At 34.0% G+C, this 24237-nt stretch overlaps 1 protein-coding gene across 1 annotated transcript; it reads right to left on the reverse strand.

Annotated features, from left to right (window-relative positions):
• Positions 1–1794: 1794 nt before the first annotated feature.
• LOC131161904 (phosphoglycerate mutase-like protein 1) lies at positions 1795–20057 on the reverse strand. Its single transcript, XM_058117925.1, has 10 exons — positions 19822–20057; positions 18704–18765; positions 18397–18504; positions 17746–17825; positions 10917–11079; positions 4837–4911; positions 4612–4700; positions 3580–3699; positions 2506–2550; positions 1795–2422 (listed from the first exon to the last, which is right to left on the reverse strand). Exons 1-10 carry the CDS (start codon positions 19934–19936, stop codon positions 2308–2310), a joined length of 972 nt encoding a protein of 323 aa, XP_057973908.1. The 5' UTR covers positions 19937–20057; the 3' UTR covers positions 1795–2307.
• Between the last annotated feature and the right edge of the window lie 4180 nt (positions 20058–24237).

Below are 24237 nucleotides of genomic sequence, written 5' to 3' on the forward strand. Positions count from 1 at the left end.
GTAAGACATTTTAGGATTGTCATTTAATTTTTTTTTTCAATTGGAGTTTACTAAAGATTTTTTATTTTTTTGGCAACTATTAATATATATATATTGCCCTTTTGAGATACTATTTCAATTGAAAAAATTTAGTCTAATTTTGTAAATTATTTGTCTAAATGTACTTTTAAATTTAAGTCTAAAATTTAAACATTAGACACTCAAATGTATGCTAAATTTATTAATTGCGTAATTTTTAGAATTCTTAGTTTCGTATTATGTACAAATTTAAGCTAAGTATAATAAAAAAAATACTAAATTTTATTTAAATTTTTACAAATTAAAACTCAAGACCTCCAAATCTATGCTTTTATAAAGAAACTGGAGATCTATTTTTTTGCTTTTTGGGATTAAAAAAAAAAAAAAACAAAGAGTTCTTTCTACAATCCCAATAAAAGAATTGCAAAACATTTTATGAAGATTTTCACAAAAACATATCGGTGACCTGAGCAAATGTAAAAAATGGTTTTATTTTTAAAACTTTGATTACAAAATATAAAATGATATTTTTTAAAAAATTAATATTTGTATAAAATTAAAATAGTTTTGGTAATCTGTGCCATTTGTAGATAATATTATTTTTTGATAAAATTCATAGCACCTTTTAAGTTTATTAAATATGACTTACATATGAAAATTATCTAAAAAAATCATCTGAGATATAATTTTATGGACAAAAAGAACCCTTTTATTATTCCAAAATTAGAATTAGTCAATAGTTAAATTTACGTCAAAAAATTAAAGAAATGCCCTTGATAAATGATAATTTTTTTTATTTAATTATAATAAGATAAACTAAGAAAATAATATTAATTTAATATATTATGCTGAACAAATTGATCAGTTAAGCAGTATATTTTAAAAATTGAATTTGTAAGTGAATCAAACACTCAATTTTTAGGTTGATTAGACAATTGATTCAATTGATTAGAGTCACAAGCAATTACTATTTCAAATACTTTAAAATTAATTAAAATTAATTCTATGATTCTTGTAGAGAAAAATTATATTTTATAGTATATATTTATTAAATTTATTTCCTGATTTATTATTTGTTTAAAAAAATATATTAAATAATATTTTTTTTGAAAAAATAATTTCCAAAATGACACGCGGCAAATCTCGCTACCATAAAAGAATTTATTTCCCGATTTATTACGTAAAAAAATTTATTTCTTGATTTATCATTTAAAAAAAATATATATTAAAAGAATTTATTTCCCGATTTATTATGCAAAAAAATTTATTATGCAGAAAAATTTATTTCCTGATTTATCATTTTTTTAATATCTCAAAAGGATAATATATATATATATATAACCTTCACATTTCAAAACAAATCTTGCTGGATGAATCAACGAGATTTGCTATGCTACTTGTTTCAAGTAGCAAAATTACGTCACCGAAAATTATTTTCTCAAAAAAAGTATTATTTAATATATTTTTAAAAAACAAAAAGATATATTGGAAAAAAACTCCGGAGCATATAGACCAGTAAAGTTTTTTCCATTTCCAAATTTAACAGCCCGGATTTGAGCTGTGGTCGGCCACCTTGCACCATCACCTTTCAACTATATATATATTCCTAAATCCTAACCATTGAAAGCCTCATCAAACTTGGGCTAGGCAACGTAAAATAGGAAGGCAACCCATTCTGCCTTCTCTTCCTTCCATGCACTTGAATTCCAGCCTCAAATTTTAATTAACATTTGCATCGCATTCTGTTTAAATTCACACAAAGTTTGATTCAAACAATTAAGCCACAAGCACAAGGAAAATGTTTTTATTACTATAATGGTACCACAATGAAAACGCATCAAGCCCTATTCCAAATCAAGCAGGCAGCATGCCCAACAAGTTTTTAAGACCACAACTCTGCCCGGGGTCCAAGCTCAGGGAGAGAAGTGAAGTCTGGGGTTTCATGTCCACCACCAAAATAAGAAACTAACCTCAAGGGGAAACTTACACTATGAAAAATATGGTGATTATAAAAGGCTGCTGGTAGTTCTGAGGAAAAAAATATCTTCCTACTCTCTGTTCATACACCAAACACGACATGCAAATTGCAAAACCAACTAAAAGAAGCTTAATTGGGTTAACTAAGTGCATGTCGAGTGCATACAGAAAGAATTGGTCACTACACTTCTCTTACAGGCCTTCAATCGAACCAAAAAATCTTGGAATTGCCTGCCTAATAGAGCAATACCTCAGCAAATAGTTTTTGAAAAGCAAGATGGATTCAGTTTCCTCTTTGCCCGCCACTGTCCTTTAGTTGGACACTCCTTTCTCTGGATGCTTCTCACTAGCAACATCACTTGGCAGATCAAGTCCACGAGGAATTTTTCCAGGGTAGTTTGTCATTGAGGAATCTGACCCTATCATACTGCAGGTTGAAGTCAAAGGTCGAGTGTTGGAAACAACAATAAAAAAGAGTCAATTTCTCGTGGTCTCGCAGGATGCACTTACCTTCTGTCGATGATTACCACTGAACGTAGTTCACAATTGGCAAAGCTGCATAAAAGACGAGAGAAGATCAATCCGTCAAGAATAAAAGACTTCAAACGAAGTGCATATGCAGAGTGCATTCTACATTGAAACAGTGCATAAATGAACAGTCGTATATGAGAGTGACGGATGATGAAATCATATCCCTTCAACTCCAAAAGACAAAGGAGGATGTATTGGTCAATTCCTTACAAAATGACCAAAAAGAGTAAAATAAATAAATAAACCATCAATTTTTATGCAACCTCGCATAGATGGTTAGTTGGGGTTAGAAGTGTGAAAACATATTCAAGCAAGAACACAATGAAGCTGCAATTACAAAATTTGTAAGGAAAATAATAGTACTCAAAAGCAAATGCGCCAGAGCATTAATCAACAGCAAAAATAATTAAATTAATGAGGTTGTGGTTCAACCACATGTGCAGGAAGGACGGAGGGTGAGGAACAGCTCGGTGATGATACTGCACAACCAATGGAGGCATACACTAGCTATCCAAGGACTCCCCACCTTCCTCCACCAGCACAATTTTTTTTTTTTTTTATTGCCTTCCTCCACCAGCGCATTTTTTTTTTTTTTTTTCAGAAATGTGTTCAATTAATTTCAAGTGTTTACCATGCACTTGGGGACATGTGAAGGTAGTGTTTGCAGGCATGCACTTGGGGGACATGCAAAGGTTGTAGTGGATGGATGGATAGTTGTATCAATATTGACTACGTCAATCAGGGGGTGGGCCATGGGCTCGAAATCAAGAGCTTGATACATGTCAAAAGCAAATTGGTGGAAGGACGTCACTGTTCTTTTCACTTGCTTCCAGCTGACTACACATAATCATGCATGTATTGGCTGATGAGAGTTCACCAATTGCTTATGCAGCATCTCAATTACTTAATTCACGTGAAAACAGGCTGCTCAAAAGCAATGTAGCATGTAATGTATTAAGAGAGCTTGACAACACCAACCAAATAGGTTGATATTGCAAAATAATTAAGAAACACATTGTGCATTAAAAGTAAGCAAGCCAATGTAACACCTACTGTTTGCATATTTCACTCTTCACTGATGGATGACAATCGTCTCCAAACGCACTTAGGGTATTGTACAAGAACCCACTATGAGAAACAACAGCTATCTCCTTCTCTTTCCGTGTCCACAACCTGTATCAGAGGACAAAATTGTCAATGACCACCTGTGCCCTGAGGGGAAAAAATTGTCAAATCATTTACTCACATCTGCCCTTACTCTTGAGTAAATATTTATCAATAAAGTAAACAGCTGCAGGAAAGACAACCACAACCATAAAAAATTGAAAAAAAAAAAGAAGGGAAAACAGCTACCATGAAAAAGCAGAGGTTGTGAAAGTGTTTGAAATTAGAGGCCATTCGGATGTTCCATAAAATGCGATCAATTTACTTAAATCAACCCATCTAAAAAGAATTTAATTGAATCAAATGCACCTGTGTGCAGTTACAGAATGGAATCAACACAAAAAAAATAAAAAAATCTGCACCTTTGAGGAGAGGCAATGTGCATGAAAATTGAGATGGATTAGTGGTCATAGCCCCTCAAAGAGAAAAGAGGGGGGGGGGGGGGGGGGAGAGAGAGAGAGAGAGAGTTGAGAAATATATGCATTTGGGAGAAGGCAGCAACAGCAATAGTCTAGGAACATATAAAAGAAGTCATTAAGATAGTTTTTTATCTGCAAGGAAAACCAACAATTGCAGCTTTAACAAGAGGAGTCATTAAGATAGTGTGTTCAAAAATGAGTTACAAAAGAGAAAATCACAATGGTAGTCAACTATACAACCCACCCAATATTCTTATTCATGCACATCACCTCTGATCTTGGGTTTAATCACCATTTGACATGCTTAAAGGGAAACCATGAGAAAACAGTAAGCCATGAGAAACTAGAGGCATGAGCCCCTGTGATTAACAATATTCTGAGGAAACACTTTCAGTTTACGTGAAAACAGTCAAACCAATCCAACATTTCTACACTTCAACTTCAGTTTTAGGCACATAAATTTTTATAATTGTTATAGTTGTAGAAGGAAATATCAAATCACCAGTTCAAAAACTTCATTCCTCTGGCTGCAACGTCTTCATCCTTCTCTCTAATATCAGCCACCCACAAATTGTCATCATCACTTTCTATCTGTACTCCGAAAAAAAAAAAAACACTCAAATCAAAAGCTAATAGTAAAGCTAGCAATTGACAATATTCGTCACAAGAAAAAAGATATTCAAGTGCTTGCCCAAAGGTGAGAAATCAGTCATGATAAAGTACTTGCCAATGAAAAATCAACTGCAGGAAAAAGAGGTTGATACTCTTTAATGCTTCTTCGCTTATCACAAGGATGAAGTCCCTACAGAAAAAAAAAAAAAAAATGAGAAGAGGGATAATCCAGTCACAAGTTGTCAAAAAATTTTTGAAAATTTTGGTCCACTTCATTTTTCTGCTTGCAAGAAATTGGGTGCAATAGCAGGAAATTCAATACTGATAATTTCTGCACACAAATGCATGCACAAAAGATGAATCCTACACGGTCGATGCTAATAAGGAAATCCCAAAATAATAAAAAAATATATAAACAGCCTAGCCGCCTGCAATTTCTAAGCAATTGCAGAGAAATTTGGGCAACTTGAACAGCTTGCACATAGATTCAAAGAATTAAGTGCAGAGAAGCATTAGCAAAGGATTTGCATAATAACATCTCATTGAAAGCAAGGAAAATGCATTTCAAAATCAGAATCTTAGGCAGAAGTGCCATTTTGAATGTGCCAAGAAACAAATGACTGGAGCTGGCCCTGCAGTAATAATAATAACAACAACAACAAAACCAAGCCTTAAGTCCCACTAGGTGGGGTCGGCTATATGAATCCTTTTCCGCCAAATTATGCAATCATGGACCATTTCTTTTGACAGATTTGGGAATATTAAATCCTTACTCATTATCTCCTCCCAAGTTATTTTAGGTTTACTCCTACCCTTCTACTGCCCCCCCACAGTAACTAACTTACTTTTCTTCACTGGTGCACTATGTGACCTACGTTGCAAGTATCCATACCATCTGAGTCGTCCCTCCCTTATCTTATCTTTTATAGGAGTTACGCCTAACTTATCGCGTATGTTCATTTTTTAATTTATCTTTCAATGTTATACCACTCATCCATCTGAGCATTCTCATCTTAGCAACTTTTACTTTTTGGATATTATGTTTTTTCGTCACCCAACATTCCAATCCATATAGCATAGCTGGTCTTATAATTGTCTTATGAAACTTCCCTTTCAATTTTAAGGGTATTCTACGATCACAGAGTACGCTTGAAGCACTTCTCCATTTTACCCAACCTGCTTTAACTCTATGCATTACATCATCTTCAATTTCTCCTTCAACTTGCATAATACATCCAAGATATCGAAATCTACAAGTGCTATTTATTTTTTCATCGTCAAGTTTAACTTTATCTCCAATATTCCTCCTATCATTACTAAAATTACATTTCATATATTTTGTCTTATTTCTACTCTTAGTCAATAGGTCCATCACTAAAGGAAAAAGATAAGGACTCGAAGCATATCCTTGATGTACACCTATGGTGATTGGAAATTCTCTAGTTTTTCATTTATAGTCCTTACACTAGTCATTACTCCATCATACATATCCTTAATGACATCGGTATACCTACTACATACACTTTTTTTTTTCTAAAATCCACCATAGAACTTCCCTAGGTATCCTATCATATGCTTTCTCAAGGTCAATAAATATCATATGCAAGTCCCTCTTCTTTTTCTTAAACTTTTCCATTTATCTTCTAAAAAGATATATAGCTTCTGTGGTAGATTTCCCAGGCATAAAACCAAATTGATTTTCTAAGACCTTTGTTTCTAACCTTAATCTTCGTTCAATTACCTTTCTCATAGTTTCATTGCACGACTCATAAGTTTAATTCCACGATAGTTATTACAATTTTGAATATCTCCTTTATTTTTGTATATAGGTATTAAAGTGTTTTTCCTCCATTCATCTAACATTTTCTTAGTTTTTATAATTGTATTAAATAAATTAGTTAACCATATAATTCCGTTATCATCTAAACATTTCTAAACTTCAATTGGGATGTTAGCTAGTCCCATAGCTTTCCCATTTTTCATTTTTTTATTGCGAACTTAACTTCGTTAACTCTAATTTTGCGAATAAATCTCATATTTTTAGTCTTTTCCTTATTTGTCAATTCTAAGTTTAAGCCTTCTATTTGGTTTTCATTAAACAACTTACTAAAGTAACTCCGCCATCTTTCTTTAATGTTTTCGTCCTTAATCAAGATAATATCATGCTCACTTTGTATACATTTAACATTTCCTAAGTCCTTACTCTTCCTTTCTCTAGCTTTAGCAAGTTTAAATATATCTCTTTCCCCTTCTTTTGTATCTAATCTATCATACAAACTATTAAATGATCTATATTTAGCTTCACTAACTGCCTTTTTTTTGCATCTTTTCTTGTCTTCTTATACTTTTCAAAGTTATCCTGTTTCTACATTTTTGCCACGTTTTATACTAAATTCTTTGTCTTTATAACTTTTTGTACATCTTTATCCCACTACCAACTTTCTTTCCTATTCGAAAATTTTCCCCTTGATTCACCTAAAATCTCTTTTGCTATCTTTTTAATAGAGTTAGCTAATTTACTCCAAAGAGTATTTGTATCTATCCCATCCTCTATAGTCCAATCCCAATCTTTGATCATTTTATCTTTAAATTTTATTATATTTTCTCCTTTTAGGTTCCACCACCTAGTTCTCTTACACTGGTTTATTTCATCATTTTCTTCCATTTTTTAATACATATATCTAGCACTAAGACTTTATGTTGTGTGGTTAGGCTTTCACCTGGAATAACTTTACAATCCTTGCATGATAAACAATCTTCTATTTTGTCCACTTTTAAAGGTTATCAAGTGTTCTTCTCTCTTCTTAAAGCAAGTATCCATTATACTAAAATCATATAACATAGCGAAGTCTAAGATCATCTCCCCAGGCTCATTTTTGTCTCCATATCCATATTCTCTATGTATCCTTTCATAATTTTCATTATCCCTTCCAATGTGTCCATTCAGATCTCCTCCTATAAATATTTTCTCAGTCCCTGACATGATAAACAATCTTCTATTTTGTCCACTTTTAAAGGTTATCAATTGTTCTTCTCTCTTCTTAAAGCAAGTATCCATTATACTAAAATCATATAACATAGTGAAGTCTAAGATCATCCCCCCAGGCTCATTTTTGTCTCCATATCCATATCCTCTATGTATCTTCTCATAATTTTCATTATCCCTTCCAATGTGTCCATTCAGATTTCCTCCTATAAATATTTTCTCAGTCCCTGGTATGCCTTGTATAAAACTATCCATATCTTCCCAAAATTGTCTCTTAAGATTTTCTACTAAGCCGACTTGAGGAGCATAAGAACTATTGATATTTATTATCTCTTGTCCTAATACCATCTTAATTTTTATAATTCTATCCCCTACTCTTTTTACATCAACAACGCTATTTTTTAAGTTTTTGTCTATAATAATTCCTACTTCATTCTTATGTTTTTCTTTTCCACTGTACCATAGTTTAAATCCTGATTTATCAATTTCTCTACGTTTCTCCCCCACCCACTTAGTTTCTTTAAGGAAAATTATATTAATTCTTCTTCTAATCATTGTATCCACAATTTCCATGCATTTACCCATAAGTGTCCCTATATTCCAAGTTGCTAATCTAATCCTAGTTTCACGAACTAACGTCTTTACCTGCCCACGTCCAAAATGATGCAGGAACACTCGCATACTTGACAACGTACCTGGGCGCTGACACGACGGGTCACTTCGGGACGACGATCTAGCCCACCCTTGCTCACTTTTCGCTACACCTGGGTGGTACAAGTACAATGCGTCACTCATAGGGGAAACCCCAAAAAATATTCGGTAAGGATTCATATCATAGTGATCTGACAAATTTTACGCTGGCTATCAGCTACCTAACGCAACCCTCCTCCTTTACCCAGGCTTGGGACTGGTTGTGTGTGAAAAAATTAGGATATTAAGTGTATCACAGGTGGAGTTGGAGCTGGTTTTGCAGTAATATAAAAAAAATAAAATATTATAACAGTTGATATTAGTATATATGTTAGTGATGGCTTGAAAATGTATCTTTGAAAACATCCATGCTATATAAAAAAAACACACAATAATATTGGAACTTATCCATGAAAGTTTTAGAAAGTCATACGAGACAATAACATAATGGCAAGAGTTACAATATTTTGTTGATAAGAAAAGAAATTTAATTGAGAGAAAAGAATATACAAACCAAAGGTCATGAAATCTGCCAAAAAAAAAAAAAAAAATAACATCAAAATAGCTAGGCAATCACGCTGGAAATCAGAAAAGCAAATTCCGTTAAAACACCAGCTGAAAAAAACTATAAACCTAAAAGAGAAGCCAAAACTGAATTCTATCCTACATCAATGATGAGGAAGAACCCTTTCCATGAAAAATAGACGCATTCGTTTCCAAAAAAATCCCCCAACAACAAGAGAACTGCAATTCTCACAATCTACTAGCATCCTTATTCCTTTCAAATCCTCTTAAAGCAAAAAACCTTCCACTGGTTTTGGATAAGCCCAACTGTCTCTACAAACAGACCAAACAATGCAACAACAACAACAATACTAAGCCTTAAGTCTCACTAAGTGTGGTCGGCCATATGGATCTTTTTCGACCAATTCACACTATCGAAGGCATTTTCTTCAACTAACTTAAGAATTATCTCCAAAACAATCAAGACCATAACCCCAAGAAATCGAACAATACAAAAAAACAAAGATAACTGCCTTGGAACTCTCGCAACAAAAAGCACACGTATTAGGGATAAGGCCTCATAGGGTCTCCTATTCTGCAGCAGATTGTTGATTTTAACTCTATTAAACTATCAACCAAATAAAAATGCCTGAATTTTAGAGGCAATTTTTGCATTCCAAAAATACTATGATGAAGGGAGAAAAGAACGGGAAAAGAAAATCAAATTATCTAAAAAAGGATTTACAAGAAAATTTCCTGGCATGCGAAACCCAACTCTTGATATCGCTCCTATAATAGAAAGGCAACTAGGCACCAATTAAAGAAAAAAAAAAAAAGCAACGCTCAAAGTTCTTCAGCCTACTGATCATTAACATTTCTACAAAAATGGAGATCCCAGGAATACAAATCACTGGCAGTTATCATAAAGAAGGTATACAAGCATTTGGACCATGGAAAGATGCGAGAGACGAGGAAAAAAAATTAAAAAAGAAATTACAGTTTATTCATAACAAATCCATGAGGAATGGTCATCCATGCACCAAGAAATATACACAAACTGTTCTCAGGATTTTAATATCAATACAAATTAAAACATAAGCAGACTGCCCAAAAGATAAAAAAAGAAAGAAAATAACTCAGCAGTTTTATACTAATCAATATAGTTTCTACCATAGATATAAAAAATATCAAGATGTTCATAGCCAGTGTGCCCTCCAAACAACCAAACAAAAGGGAAATTATTGAAACAACAAATATAGAAGCGGAGAGATGGAACAGAAGCATCTAAGTAGCGAAAATAATAATGTCAATACAGTGCCGAAATCGAAGGGTAAAGAAACCCAGACAGAAGACATCACAACGATGAAACAAAAATTAGTTTCAAAAATCCACTTTTAACTTTAGCATGACAAGAATAAATCAGGCTTTCGTAACAAGCAAGGCAGTATACTGCATAAATTTACATAAAAAACATATACCACCAATAATATCACCACTATGATAATGATATTTAGTATAGACAATCGCTGCCAATGTACGGTGGCATATTCTTAATTTTTTTATTACATGTTATGTTACTATGACTAAGAAAAAATAACTATTCAATATTCAAATCTTTCCGGGTTAGAAAATCATTACAATATTCAAATATTTCCAAGAATTTTCAACGAGTAAAGAAGTGAAGATTAACCTCAAATAGAAAGAGATTTATAAATTTTGGTATGGAGATGTTTCAAAAAAACAAAAATGCAAATCTAGCCACAATGTCTACCAATGCTTTCATGCATGCATGAAGCAAAGCATATCACTGATATACATGAATAGCAGAGGCATATATAAAAAAGCATATAGACAAATGAAACAAAATAATAATAATAATGAAGCATTTCTAATTAAGCCAAGAGGATATTCTACCAATACAAGAATATTTAGAAGGAATGAAATGAAAGTTCAACAAAAAAAATCATATATTTGCACAGGATTTTGGTAGACATATTAGATGCCAAAAGACATACAAAACGTTCTCGACAGAGCTCTACTGCTGTAAATGGTGGGCAGTTTAGACTTGAAATTGCAGAATGACCACTGTTTCCTGCATTTGCCACCATTAGTGGTGGTACATCTATCCCATCTGTGTAGCCTTCACCACCAAAAACTCCAACTGCTGTTTGTATAGTCCTACAATCCAAACATAAAGAGATCATAACCTATAGGAGCATAACACCAACATGGCCTGGTGGTCAGTGATCAGTGGGATGGGGTTTCATTTTTACTAGTTAAAAATAAAAATCGGTTTGGTTTTGGGTTGTTTCGAGTCTACAGTATGGGTGCTGGTCACCCTTAATCTATAAGAAATAAATAAATAAATAAAGATGCTATCAACGAGAGGGAGCACAAGATTAAAAAAAAAGAAAAAAGAAAAAGGAACAGGCTTCGGTTCCTCGCTGGTTTGATGGGAAGGTTCCTCCAATTTGAAAATAAGACATTTGGGTTTTTCAAATGAGGTTGGAGATCTGAATCATTGAAAGATGTAGGGGAAGAGTGAATACATTTGGGGTTTGAAACATCAAGCTCTGTGGGTGGCTGACATTTGTTCCATATCAGATCTGACAATGATAAATAGAGAGGAGCAATGAAGATGTCCAAGCCTTTGTGCCCTGAGGATGAAGGTTGGAAGCTTTTGCTAAAATTTTCAAGGAAACAAAAAGAGCATGTGTGTGTGTGTGTTTCCGCCCTTTTTTTAGGGGGGGTGGGTGGGTTGAGGGATTCAACAAGCCTTCAATTTTGAATTTTGCTCAAGTACCAAGAGGTTGATTTCTGTGGAAATTAAGATGTGAAACTCTGCTGTGGAAGAATTAAGAAAGATATTAGTTGAAAGTTTCACAGGTGATGGGCTAGTGTGCAGCAAAGTGGATGCAGCAATGAGCAGAAAAAAACTGTGGCATTTGGAAGGGACAAAGGTGTTTAATGTGAATGGTGCACTCTTCTTCTTGTGATTCAAACAAGGAGATAGACAAGGTGGTTCAAAGGGCGCCAGAAGCTTTGCCCTACTCATGGCACCCAGTGGCAGAGATTTACAGAGGGCTTAAACCCAATTAAATTTGGATCTGACTGTCCAGTCCTATGTGTAACATTGGGAGGAAGGAATGTTTTGGAAGCATAGGACAGCTTAGTGGCAGATTTGTGGAGTAAGATGAAGCAACATGCAATAGATCAGATAATCAGACTTTAAATCTGGTTTGGCAGCACAACTATCCCAGCAGAGCCATGGAGGCGAAGGTTGCTGGAGAAACTGGAATTACAAAATTCCTTATTGCTGGGCTGCTGGAGACAATGCCATAGCTCTCAGCTTGAAGCAAGGGAGGGAGCTGGGAAGGAAATCATGTGGTTTCATTGTTCTGGAGGCCGGAGGGGAGCATGCTAGGGAAAGAGGAAACAGGAAAGGTGGGGCAGGATTTCCATCAGAAACAGATAGCACAGAAACTCAAGCTGGCCTTCTAAAAGGAACATTGGCTCTAACAATTCTGTCTCTAGCTTATCAATTCAAACTTGAGAGTATTGGATCGGCTTAAAGAAAATAAATGCAAAGTCGGCCTGAGAGGAGTAAAGGGAAAGATATTACCAGGGAAGATTCAGCTGATGGCTGGGCCATCTTTTGCCAAAGCGCTGGCAGATGCAAATGCTGTCCATGAAGGAGTGGCCTTCAGGCTAACAGGGCCCACTGCCATTCTAGGACTGAGCTTAAAGAGATTGTAGAGTGCTGAGTCTCCTTTCATCTTCTCTTCCATTTTGTTGGGTTTTTTAAGGGAGCTGTAAAGCAGAGGGGACAGAAAGTGCTCACTAATGACAGAGGTTCAGATACAGGTTCAAACACAGCAGAAGAGTTAAGAAGCAGGGAGCTTTTATCAAGAGCTACACAGAATATTTAGGAGGATGCATAGGCCTAGACCTAGCTGTAATTCTGTCTATCTGTCTAATGGAGGACTGAAAGGGTCAGATAGACTCTACAGTTGTAATCCATTAGAGATAAGCTGGATCAGAAACTTGGCTGATAGCAATTGAGAGTAGGATCAAGTATCAAGGTGGAGCGCTCAGGAATATGACACAAATCTGCAAGCCAGTTGGAATCTGGTTTGAGGGGCATGAGGAGGTCTTCCAATCATTTGCAAGTATTGAGAGGAGTGAAGAAATTAAGCACATGGTAAAGATGACAGATGGGCAAATCAAGAAAAGATGAGAGCCTAAAAGGTTGCAATATTCATTAGTCTATTTCTTCCAGAAAAAAGATTCACCATTTAGGAGTAATTGTGACTAGTTGTAAGATAAATATATTGCAGTATTTAGGACAAAATCAGCAACATATATTCTGTCTAAAGTAAAGATTTCATAGTAATCCTATGAAAATTTTATTGACGAGAACTCTTTTTATTAAAATAAAAAAAAAAAAAAACAAGTTCGCAAATATTAGAAACATGAAAAGAATTTATTTATAATCAAAGTACTTTGATTTTCTCTCACTTTAGTAAATTTGAATTACATAAAACTAAAAATTACTAATCTACTTACTAAAAAATGGATATGTCATTTAGGATAAAATTAAGGATATTCTAGTCTAAAAATGATTTGCATGATTCACACACACACACATATTAAAACTCTGCAAGGCCATTTATATATTTAAGAGAGGATGTTGGAGTTTTTCTAAATTTATATGAAACTTTCTTCAATGGAGTATATTAATAATGGTCAAAAGCAAATCAATGTGACAGAGCTCCACTTATATTAAATTACTAATAGAAAACAATTTGCAGAACAGTAACATAGGATCACTGCTGAGAAAGAATTTGGGAGAGGAGGACAGAAGGGGAACAGCAGTTCTCTTACAGAACAGCAACAAAGTACTGCCCAGGGGAGAATAGGGAGAGAAGAGGGGAAGAAGAGAGGAGGAAGAAGAGAGGAGGAAGAAGAATATACAGGTGGGGGAAAAACTCACACATGTTCACTTCAATTTCAAATTCAACAATAAATAACTCTTACATGGCTTTCACACCCCTATTTTTAAGAAATCCTGAATTACAAGTATTACACAAACGCCTAAAGATACATGAAATTATAAATAAATCCCTAAGGAGATACATATATTACACACAAACCTCAAAATACATAAAAGTGAGACGATGAGAGGATGAAGAAGAATATACAGGTGGGGGAAGAACTCACTAGGGTGGGGCATGGTTTGGTTAACCGAACCATACCCTCAGAGCCTTTAACCAAACCGAAGTTTCAGTTTGTTAGAAATGCAAACCGAAACCCAACCATTTCAAACGGTTAACCAAATTTCAGTTAAGTAGTTTTTAGACCAATATATGTTTAACCAAACTGAACCGTTTAAAATTTTAATGCACTATAAATCAATATTTTTTCTTCCATAGAAACTTGTAAATTTTAATACATTCATTATTAAAATTTAAGCATCAATCTTAGAGCTTTCAATTGTTTTTTATTTAAATTATTAAAATTGTATATAATATTATATATAATAGGTATTTTTATGCATTTTTAAAGTAACGGTTTGGTTCAGTTCAGTTACCATGGTTATTGAGTTGGCCAAACCGAAACCGAACCGATCAGTGAAAATATTCAAAATTCTGAACCGGAAAAAAAAAAAAAAAAAAAAACTGAAGAAATGGTTAACCAACTTTTTGGTTTGATTTGGTTCAGTTTTGCAATTTGGTTCAATTTTTTGATTCTTTTGGCCCACCCCTAAAGCTCGCACATGTTCAATTTCAAATTCAACAACTAACTAACTCTTACATGGCTTTCAAGGCCCTGTTTATAAGAAAGCCTGAATTACAAGTGTTACACAAACCCTTAAAGATACACGAAATTATGAATAAACCCCTAAGAGATACATATATTACGAACAAACCTCAAAATATACAAAAGCCTACCACAAACAAACCAAACACACATAATATACAAATAATTAACTAAACACAATTGGGCTAAGGACCAACAATCCCTTGAAACTATTCTTTGAATTTGGTCCCAAATTGGGTTAAAGTGATCCATCCAAATACCCCCTTCCCATCCTACATCACAAGTCATATGGAAAATATTGAATTAAAATTTTGGATCAATCAATTTAGTGTTTTAGGACAAAAATGTACCATGATTGGACATGATTGTACAGTTCTACCAGTTTGTGTTTGCTAGGATGTTTATTCTGGACCTTTAATGTAGCCAATATATATATACATACAATACAAAAATGATGGAAGCATGAGGCTCCAAAATGCCAATCCTAAATTCTGAGATTTTTAAATTTTTAAAATTCAAAACTAAATACTCATTGCCTAATTTTTTTTATACTCTTCAATTTCACTGGTCAACTATAATTAAGCCATATTTTTTAAAAAAATTAATGACAATTTGAAAATTTTAATTTCCTTATTTCATCACCTCTCCTGAATTTCTATATATTTTATTTCCTTATATCATTGGTTAACTATAATAAAGCTGTATTTTAAAAAAATTAATAACAATTTGAAATTTTAATTTCCTTATTTCACCTCTCTCCATTTCTATATTTTTAAATTTCCTTATACCATTGGTCAATTTTGTATATTTTAAATTTTAAAATAATTTTCCATTAATTAACGTTTTTTTTCTTCAATGGGATTGGCTGGATATCATTAACATATTTTTTATAAAAATATTTACAAAAATTGTTAAGAAGTATATTCATTTTGAAAAATTAATAACAACTGGGTTATTCATTGACAAAAAATTAACTAAATGAATATAAAAAATTCACATATTATATGCAAAGAGAAAAAATGATTAACAAAAGTATAGAGCTTTTACATAATCGATACTTGAATGCTTTTAACTCTTTACAAATGTTGTAAATGCTATGAAACCTAACAACAATTTTCTGTCCAGCATATATAAAAGTTAAATACTATTAGTGTATACTATATAATTTAAAAGGAGCCCATGTATAATATGTGAATAATATCTGGCCACACCCATTTAGGAAAAAAATGTTAATCAATGAAAATTTATTTTAAAATTTAAAAACATAAAAAGATGACCAATGTTATAAGAAAATAAATAAATAAATAAATATATATATATATATATATATATATATATATATATATATATAGAAATTGAGAGGTTGTGAAATAAGGAAACGAAAATTTGAATTTTTCTTAATTTTTTTTCAAAATATAGCTGAATAGTTGACCAAAGGTATAAGAAAATTTAAAAATATAGAAATTTGGGAGAGGTGGTGAAATAAGGAAATTAAAAATTTTAAATTTCTTTTAACTTTTCAACAATACAGCTGACTTATAGTTGACCAATGAAATGGAAAAATATAAAAAATTAAAATAAAATTTCCAATGAGTATTTAGTTTAAATTTTTTTTTAAATATCAGAATTTAGGATTGATATTTTGGAGCCTCCTCATGCTTTCATCGTTTTATGTTGTACAAAAAGTATAGAGTATAAATAAAAAACAAAATATTAAAAATTTAATTGGCTGTTAGTTTAAGAATTATAAATCATTCCTTCTATATAGAAATTGATACAATAGGGAATTAGGATACATATGTCATAGATAATAACCAAGCCTTGAATTTGGATCCATTGGATATGTGAATGGAAAATTATTGTTTGTTTAAACAGATATTTGTTTAGATTTTCATAGGTTGAGCAATGTGGAATGTTTACAAAACAGAAGAGAAGCTGCCATAATTTTGGTAGCATCAAAATTTTTTTTCCTTTTTACATGTCAATATTGGTGGGAATATGATAAAAAAATATTGGTCTCCTATTGTTTGATAATTTTACTTGTGCTTTATTTATAAAAATATATCTCCTGCATAGCACAGGCTCTCTAATAGTATATATAATATATACTAGCCATGGCCACACACTACTTGCATGCTCCACAGTTCTCTATTTTTAAAATTTTTTAAAAAATTATAAAGAAAATAACAAAAAATTAAAGAGTAAGGGTGTTTTGGGATAATTGTAAATAGTTATAGGGATGTTTTGAGATAATTATGAATAATTATATAGATATATTTGACATAATTATAAGGGTATTTTGGGATACTTATGAGCAGTTAAATGCGTATTTTAGAATAATTATGGGCAGTCATAAGGATTAATTTGGTGTTTTAAAAAAAAAAGACAACAAAGGGGGAATCCCTTTTATAGTATTAGAAATATGTATACACAAACACACACATCTCTTACAAATCAAACTATTCTTGAGTCCATCTTATCAAAATGATATTAATTTCTTTAAACCAATAATTTACAAAACTGATAAATGACAGGAAATCAACCCCAATGTTCTGTCAGCTTGCAAAATTTTCTACTGGACTGTCATCAATGGCCTTGCTCCACTAATATGACACTACATAAACAATTTCTTCCATCAAAACCAAGACTAAATTAACCTAGCTGTATGAGTTTACTAGAAGAATCATTGTAATAACTTTACATCCTTAAAACATGCTAATAAATAGTGCAAGGATTGAATAATTACTTGCTCAAATACAAACAATAAGCTTGAGATATGCAAGTTAATCACAAACTGTTGGGCTAACTAAACCTGAAAGACAATATAGATTTTTGGAAAACATGCTAATAAATAGTGCAAGGATTGAATAATTACTTGCTGAAATACAAACAATAAGCTTGAGATATGCAAGTTAAACACAAACTCTTGGGCTAACTAGACCTGGAAGAAAATATAGATTTTTGGTCCTCAAAATGATAATGAAAACGGAAACATAAATCTTAGATATTCTATGAAGCTAATACCTTAATAAAGGCGATGTGATGACTAATTCAATCCTCTTTGAAAGCCCACATGCATGAACATGCTTGCGTAAATTATCAACCTGTTACAAAGCCACAAATGATTCTAAAGGATTAATTATCATCAGTTCAAAAATAGACTATAATCTATACTACACATAGAGGGAAGGGCATTTGATCTTACCCTTTTCTCTCTCCTACGATGTTGTTCATATGAAATTCGAGTGAATACCCCTCTCCTAAATTATATTGTCTTTAGAAATAGAAATTCAAGGAGAGCAAGATGGTAAATATTCACCCCGCTACACAAGTCTTTCTCCAATCTATTTAAGATATTTTAGAATGTTACCTACACACATGCATTTGAATGTGGCTACCCATAGTAGATAAGAAATGCAATGGAAAAGTCTTATGCAAAGTATAGATGAAATGTTCTTCCTTATTAGAAAACCTTAAAATTATATAGAAAAATCCCATAAATATAAAATCAAAATTTTGACCAAAATCTTAATGAAGCAACACTGAAAGGGAGAAAATTACTTGGCCTAACAGAGAATCATTATGAAAAGCAAAATAAATGAGTTAAATGAAAATACGACACAACATCCAAAGAGGGACACACTGACAGTAAGACCAGATTTAAATGGCAATTACCTGCTGCCATCCAAGAGGAGAAAGATGAGCATCAAAAAGTTCAGGAGATAAATATGCTTTATGGTCCTTTTCTCCTTCGACATTGTGGATTCCTTGTGCATGCCTCACCTACACATACATATATAACTCAATAAGACCTAGATGCCTTTAAAGCACATATAGAAAGGTAACGAAAAGGACTTGGAACCAAAAAATCAGTCAGCTTCAAATCCACAAGCCACTAGATCCTTCAACAATAGTATAAAATTGAAAGTATATATATATATGAAAAAAGGGAAAAAAAACAAAAAAGCAAAAGAGAACAAACCAAATGAAGAGTTTTACAGCGGTGCAAAGGGTACAGACTTTGAACAGCATTCACATCCATATCTGCGAACAAATGCCAAAAAAAGTATAGATTATGAAGAACAATCAGTAGGGCAGCATAAGTGAATAAAAAAAAAGCAATAAATCAAGAAGAAACATAGTAATAAGCAGCAGCCATTGCTCCAATTTCTGTGTCAGAGAACAAAAACGCATGGCTTTTCAAGACAGAAATGACACTGTAAATACAAGAGAAACAAAGTAAATATCTGAACAAATTTAATTCATTTTCAATTTTGGAGGCTTCAGAAATTAGCATACAACTCAAAACTCTTGCAGAGTATTAAAACAAAATCTGTTGACCAAAGAGACGCAAGAGAGAGAGAATTAAAAGTAATTATATGTTCTAGAAATCATAATCCAAACAATAGAAACATGAATCTCGTCTTCATCTCTCTTCTCATAAAGGCCTTATTTGAGTTATTTACTTTAATAGCCCTTAACTTATTTAGTTACCTTATTGCAATCTGACCATAAGAGATATTACGTACAAACAAGCTTAATAGAAAAATCTTCAATCGGGGAAAATAAAAATTAAGATGAGCAACTAGATCAAGAGCCACAACATTAAAAGAACATTCAGATTGTTTTTAAAATAATTCATGTCTTAAATCAAGAATTTTCATTTTTTTTTAATACGATCATATTTATGCAATGGCAAATAGCGAGAAGAACAGGTGCTTCTCCGTTCAACATATAAAAATGCAACGTTCAAATGAGATGAGCAACTGAATTATAAAATTCAATGTCATTTACAGGGGTATGAAAACTGCACTTCCCGTCACATTCAAAGAACACAAACTAGAAATGATGGAATTTTCCGCTCAGAAATAGCTCTAACCAACCATAGCAAAGAAACTCCAACAATCATTACCAAGAATTCAATGAAATTCCCACACCACCAACACATTCCAATCGCGAAAACAACATAAAACCGATAGAAGCAGAAAATATCCATCTTCGTCGCCATCCGGAAGTACATTTACACCAAGATCCAGGACCACAGTTAAGCAACAATTCCAGACAGAGAATAGATTACGGAAGAGAGAGAGAAGAGATTACCGGAGAGAGAGGAGACTGGGAGAGGGGAGAGGCGCCGCTGGGGTTGTGAGTTGAGGTAGGTAAGGGGAGTGTGGACGGAGGCGGTTAATAAAGAGAAGGAGGCGAGACCGTTCATGCTTGTGTGAGGCTGGCGTGCGCCGTGTGCGAATTGGTCCCCCCTGCCGCGCAGATTCTCACCCCAGTTGTCCACGTACGCAGTACGCACGACCCTCCTCTTCCTTTTTGTAGTTATTTTTTGCCCTTTTGGCTTTTGCGGGAGCAAGTTAAAGGGCTTAGGGACTACGGAGGAAGGAAAAGTGGAGAGGTTTCCAATAAAATTGCGGATATATCCCTATAAAGTACCCACCCTTTTGCATTTTTTCCATTTAAAAAACATGAGTTCTCCTTTTGTTGCATATCTCCCAAGTTGATGGACCGATCCTCTCAATGATTTGTGTAATTGGAATATGATTTGTGTACTTAGTATTAATGTCATTAATGATTTAGCTTGCCTCCTTCACCAATAAGAGGATGACCTTTGTACAGTTTTATATGTCACGCCTCGATCCCGGATATGGAACCTGGGGGTGAGTTTAGTAACCTAGCATGTCTCTGTATCAATTAAAACATACATGATACAACATAAAAAGAGGGTCTGACTCCGTACAGTGAACAGATGCCCTATATACATACATACATACAAACGTCCATACTCATCAAAATACGCAGCGAAATACGGTCTTTCTATACATAAGCTGTACTATACCAGAGTCTATACCATACAAGGATATACATCCCTATGAATACCATACATACTACAAGCATCTACAAAATCCATCACGACAACCCGGTTACAAAAACTCGTACCTATCAGGCACTATGTTGACCTTATTGGTTACGCCCGATTTTGATTATAACAAATACTCATTATATCTAATGAGTGTTTAAGTTTTTGTGCAGGAACTAAGAATGTTAAGATAAAGATGTGCATAAAGAAAGTAAAGCCCGAAGACCAAATTTTATTCAATATTGTAATATATTTAATTGGTCTGTAATAGTAAGTAGGTATTTGATTTGTAATAAACTCACATACATCACATGTATGATTTACTACGCAAGTTCAAACAAATCATGGATGAGAAAGGACCTTAGAAAGACCTTAGGATTTTTCCTTCGGTCAACCGACATCGGACTTTTTCAGTATCTTCAAATTGGACCCCAAGTGACCATAGGACACACACATATACACATTTGTTTGTTAGGCACTTGAATAAGGTTTATATGCTTCAAGATTGGACCGAAATGCACACATGGTGCACTTTCGGTCGACCAGCACATTCAATTCATTTTGGGCTGGTCGACCGAAACCAAGGCCCTCGTCGACTGAGCTAGAATAGTTTAAAAAGCCTCGGTCGACTGAAACCCTTTTTGGTCAACTTTTTGACCACCTGGTCGACCGAACCAGGTAGTTCAAAAAGCCCTGGTCGACCGAAACCTCCTTGGGTCAAAAGTTTGACCATCTGGTCGACCGACCACTTTTGTACTACAACTACCTGGTCGACCGGAGGGTCATCGGGAGAAATCCCAGCGGTCTGGTCGACCGAACCAATGAGTTCAAAATGCCCTGATCGATCGAAACTCAAAAAATTGGGAAATCGCCCTCTCCTGGTCGACCGTGTACTTAGTTCAATATTTCCCTGGTCGATCGAACCATTTGAAACTTGGACGAATGAAACATTTCTGGTCGACCGGATCTCTCGGGTTGCCATCATTTTTACCGCGGGTTAATACTTTTTAAATAGGGTTAAAATGCTTTAAACATCATTAAACTTTCCTAATAATACCCAATAGGTCCCCAAGGGTCAAATTTTCTCCCATGTCTATATATATGAATTCATTTGAGCAAATTAGTAGAAGATTAGCCACTTTAATTAGGGAAGAATTGTCTGAAAAATAAAAACCCTATACTACTCATTTTCTTACTCAAATCACTCATACTTGCCCTTTATCATTGCCTACATCATTTGTAAGTGGATTGAGTGTATTTGGAAAGGTTTGCTCTCCTTGTTCTATTTGCTTGGCATGATTTTATTTGAGAGTAAAACTTAAGGATTCTTAGGGGACTTTGTTGATAAGTCTATCCTAAGAAGACCTTGTTAGATCTTCTAAGCTTGCACCTTCATTGCAATATCCTGAGAAGATCGTATAATATTTTGTTTGCAAAATTTTTTCAAAATCATCTTCAAATATCTAGTGAGCTTTATATTGATAAATACATTTGAAGAGATATTTGTTTGTAGTGGTCCTTGTTGCAATATTCTTTCACTCAAAAATTATTTGCTGAATACAAAGATTACACATATTTTGCAAACCAAGCATATACATCATTTAATACCAACATGCTTGAGATATCTTGCTGATTGAAATACTGGAGACATAACACCTTTGTGTGAACTTATTTGTTGAATGTCTTGTGATACAAAGATTGTTTGTTTAACACTTTCACGTACGCATTACACTAATAGAAAATACTTTGAGAGTTGAACCATCTAGACCACATTGAGCTTACATATTTGAATCATATTGTGGTGTATGTTATTGTGCGCATTTGGGTACATATCTGCTTTACACGAAAGCACAATCACTGTACCATTTGATTATATACACATTTGTTGTATATTATAGGCACGGGCCTGAAGAGGGAGACTAGCCCTGGAATAGTCCCGGATTGGCTTAGACCCGGTTAGGAAAGCTAGGTGCGTCGTCTTGTTAAGGCGTGTAGGTTGAGGTCAGCCTCGCTAATTGACCTGGTTAAGGTTGAGGTCAGCCCTGTGTTAATTTGACCTGATTGTAAACGGTGTCGCTCCACCCTTAAGTGAGCTATTAGTGGAATCCTTTGGCTTGCGAGCTAGAGGCGAGGACGTAGGTACAGTTGGCCGAACCCCGATAACATATCATGTGTTTGTTTATATTTCTGCAGTTTATACTTACCGCATATGTATGTTATGGGTGAATGATGTGTATGACTTAATTTCCACATTATACTTATCTACGCATTTGGAAATTGTATAGACTGATTCTAGGTTGTGTATTTACTGTTGTTGGATAAATTAACCTAGGTGAAAAAGTTTTAAATTCCAATTCACCTCCTCTTTTAGGAATACACCAATTCTAACACACTAGTAGTAGCTAAACAACACCCCTCGCTTCCGGATGCTAGGATACTAGTTTCGGCTACCCGAAGGACCTGAAAAACATTTGTATATATTCGGGGTGAGACACCTCTCAGTAAGGGAGAAAATAGGTTATATCAGTGTGTGGCATACCAGTTTCATTTTACATACTTCATAACACTATGCATATGATACAGTTGAAACAATTCGTACAATTTCAAAACAATTCCATACAGTTCCAGTATTTTCAAAAAAACTATTCCAATTCATACGATACCTAAATACATACATACATACATACATACGGTCAGTGTCATCACATTAGTTCGTAACTACACAAGGTCACCTTGTCTCACAGCGATTACATTGCTACATACGCAACTACGTTGCAATGATCAAGGCCCAATAGTGAGTCCATTGCTTCATATGCAACTACACAAGGTCACCTAGTCTCACAGCGATTACATTACTACACATACAACTACGAAGATCTACGACTCAGGCCCAATAGTGAATCCATTGCTACATACACAACTACACAAGGTCACCTAGTCTCTCCCCGATTACATTTCCACGTGTACAACTACGCTGCGACGACCTAGGCCCATTGTGAATCCATTGCTACATACGGTGTAGATCACACCTATCGGTGACCAGCCGGAACATACTAGCAATATTTCACACCCCGGATATAGAGTCGGCCACTCTCGCTCACGGTACTTAACCGGTTCATGGCGCAGCGTACGGTAATTAGCCGCCACATAGCTGTTTCGGCATACGATAATTAGCTGCCACTAGCCGATTTCACAAAACCTAGAATCATTTTGGAACTCACGTTCCTATACATTTCAGCATATGGTAATTACCGCCACGTAGGTGTTTCACAAATACCTTGAACAAATACATACATCCATACATACCACACTTATTTGGTTTACAGAAAATCATATCATTTACAATTTCAAGTATACAGTTTATGCAAATATGGATTACGGTCACCTTAATAATACATTTTAAACAAGACGAACGGTTTTCCAAACAAAGTAGAGATGATACCCAAAATCCCCAATTTTCCCGAAAACTGTAACCCGAAAATCTCGCATTTTTACTCGATAGATTTTCCCAAATAAGTAGTCAAAACACACATACGATCATAGCCTACAGGCTTACTGATCCTGATTTTAAAAATGGACTGATATAAACAGAATCCCCTTACCTTAACCCGAATTCTAATCACGAACTCTACGGTCCTCAAAACTACAAA

Source organism: Malania oleifera, chromosome 8 (assembly GCF_029873635.1).
Source record: "Malania oleifera isolate guangnan ecotype guangnan chromosome 8, ASM2987363v1, whole genome shotgun sequence".
Classification (NCBI taxonomy): domain Eukaryota; kingdom Viridiplantae; phylum Streptophyta; class Magnoliopsida; order Santalales; family Ximeniaceae; genus Malania; species Malania oleifera.

Bases quoted from the DNA above. Each gene is read 5' to 3' on its own strand.
- LOC131161904 (XM_058117925.1), bottom strand. From the start codon at position 19,936: ATGAACGGTCTCGCCTCCTTCTCTTTATTAACCGCCTCCGTCCACACT. The intron at 17,826-18,396 runs GTAATTGCCATT...GCTTTGTAACAG, and splicing joins CTCCTCTTGGATGGCAGCAG to GTTGATAATTTACGCAAGCA. The intron at 11,080-17,745 runs GTATTAGCTTCA...TTTGGATTGTAG, and splicing joins ATCACATCGCCTTTATTAAG to GACTATACAAACAGCAGTTG.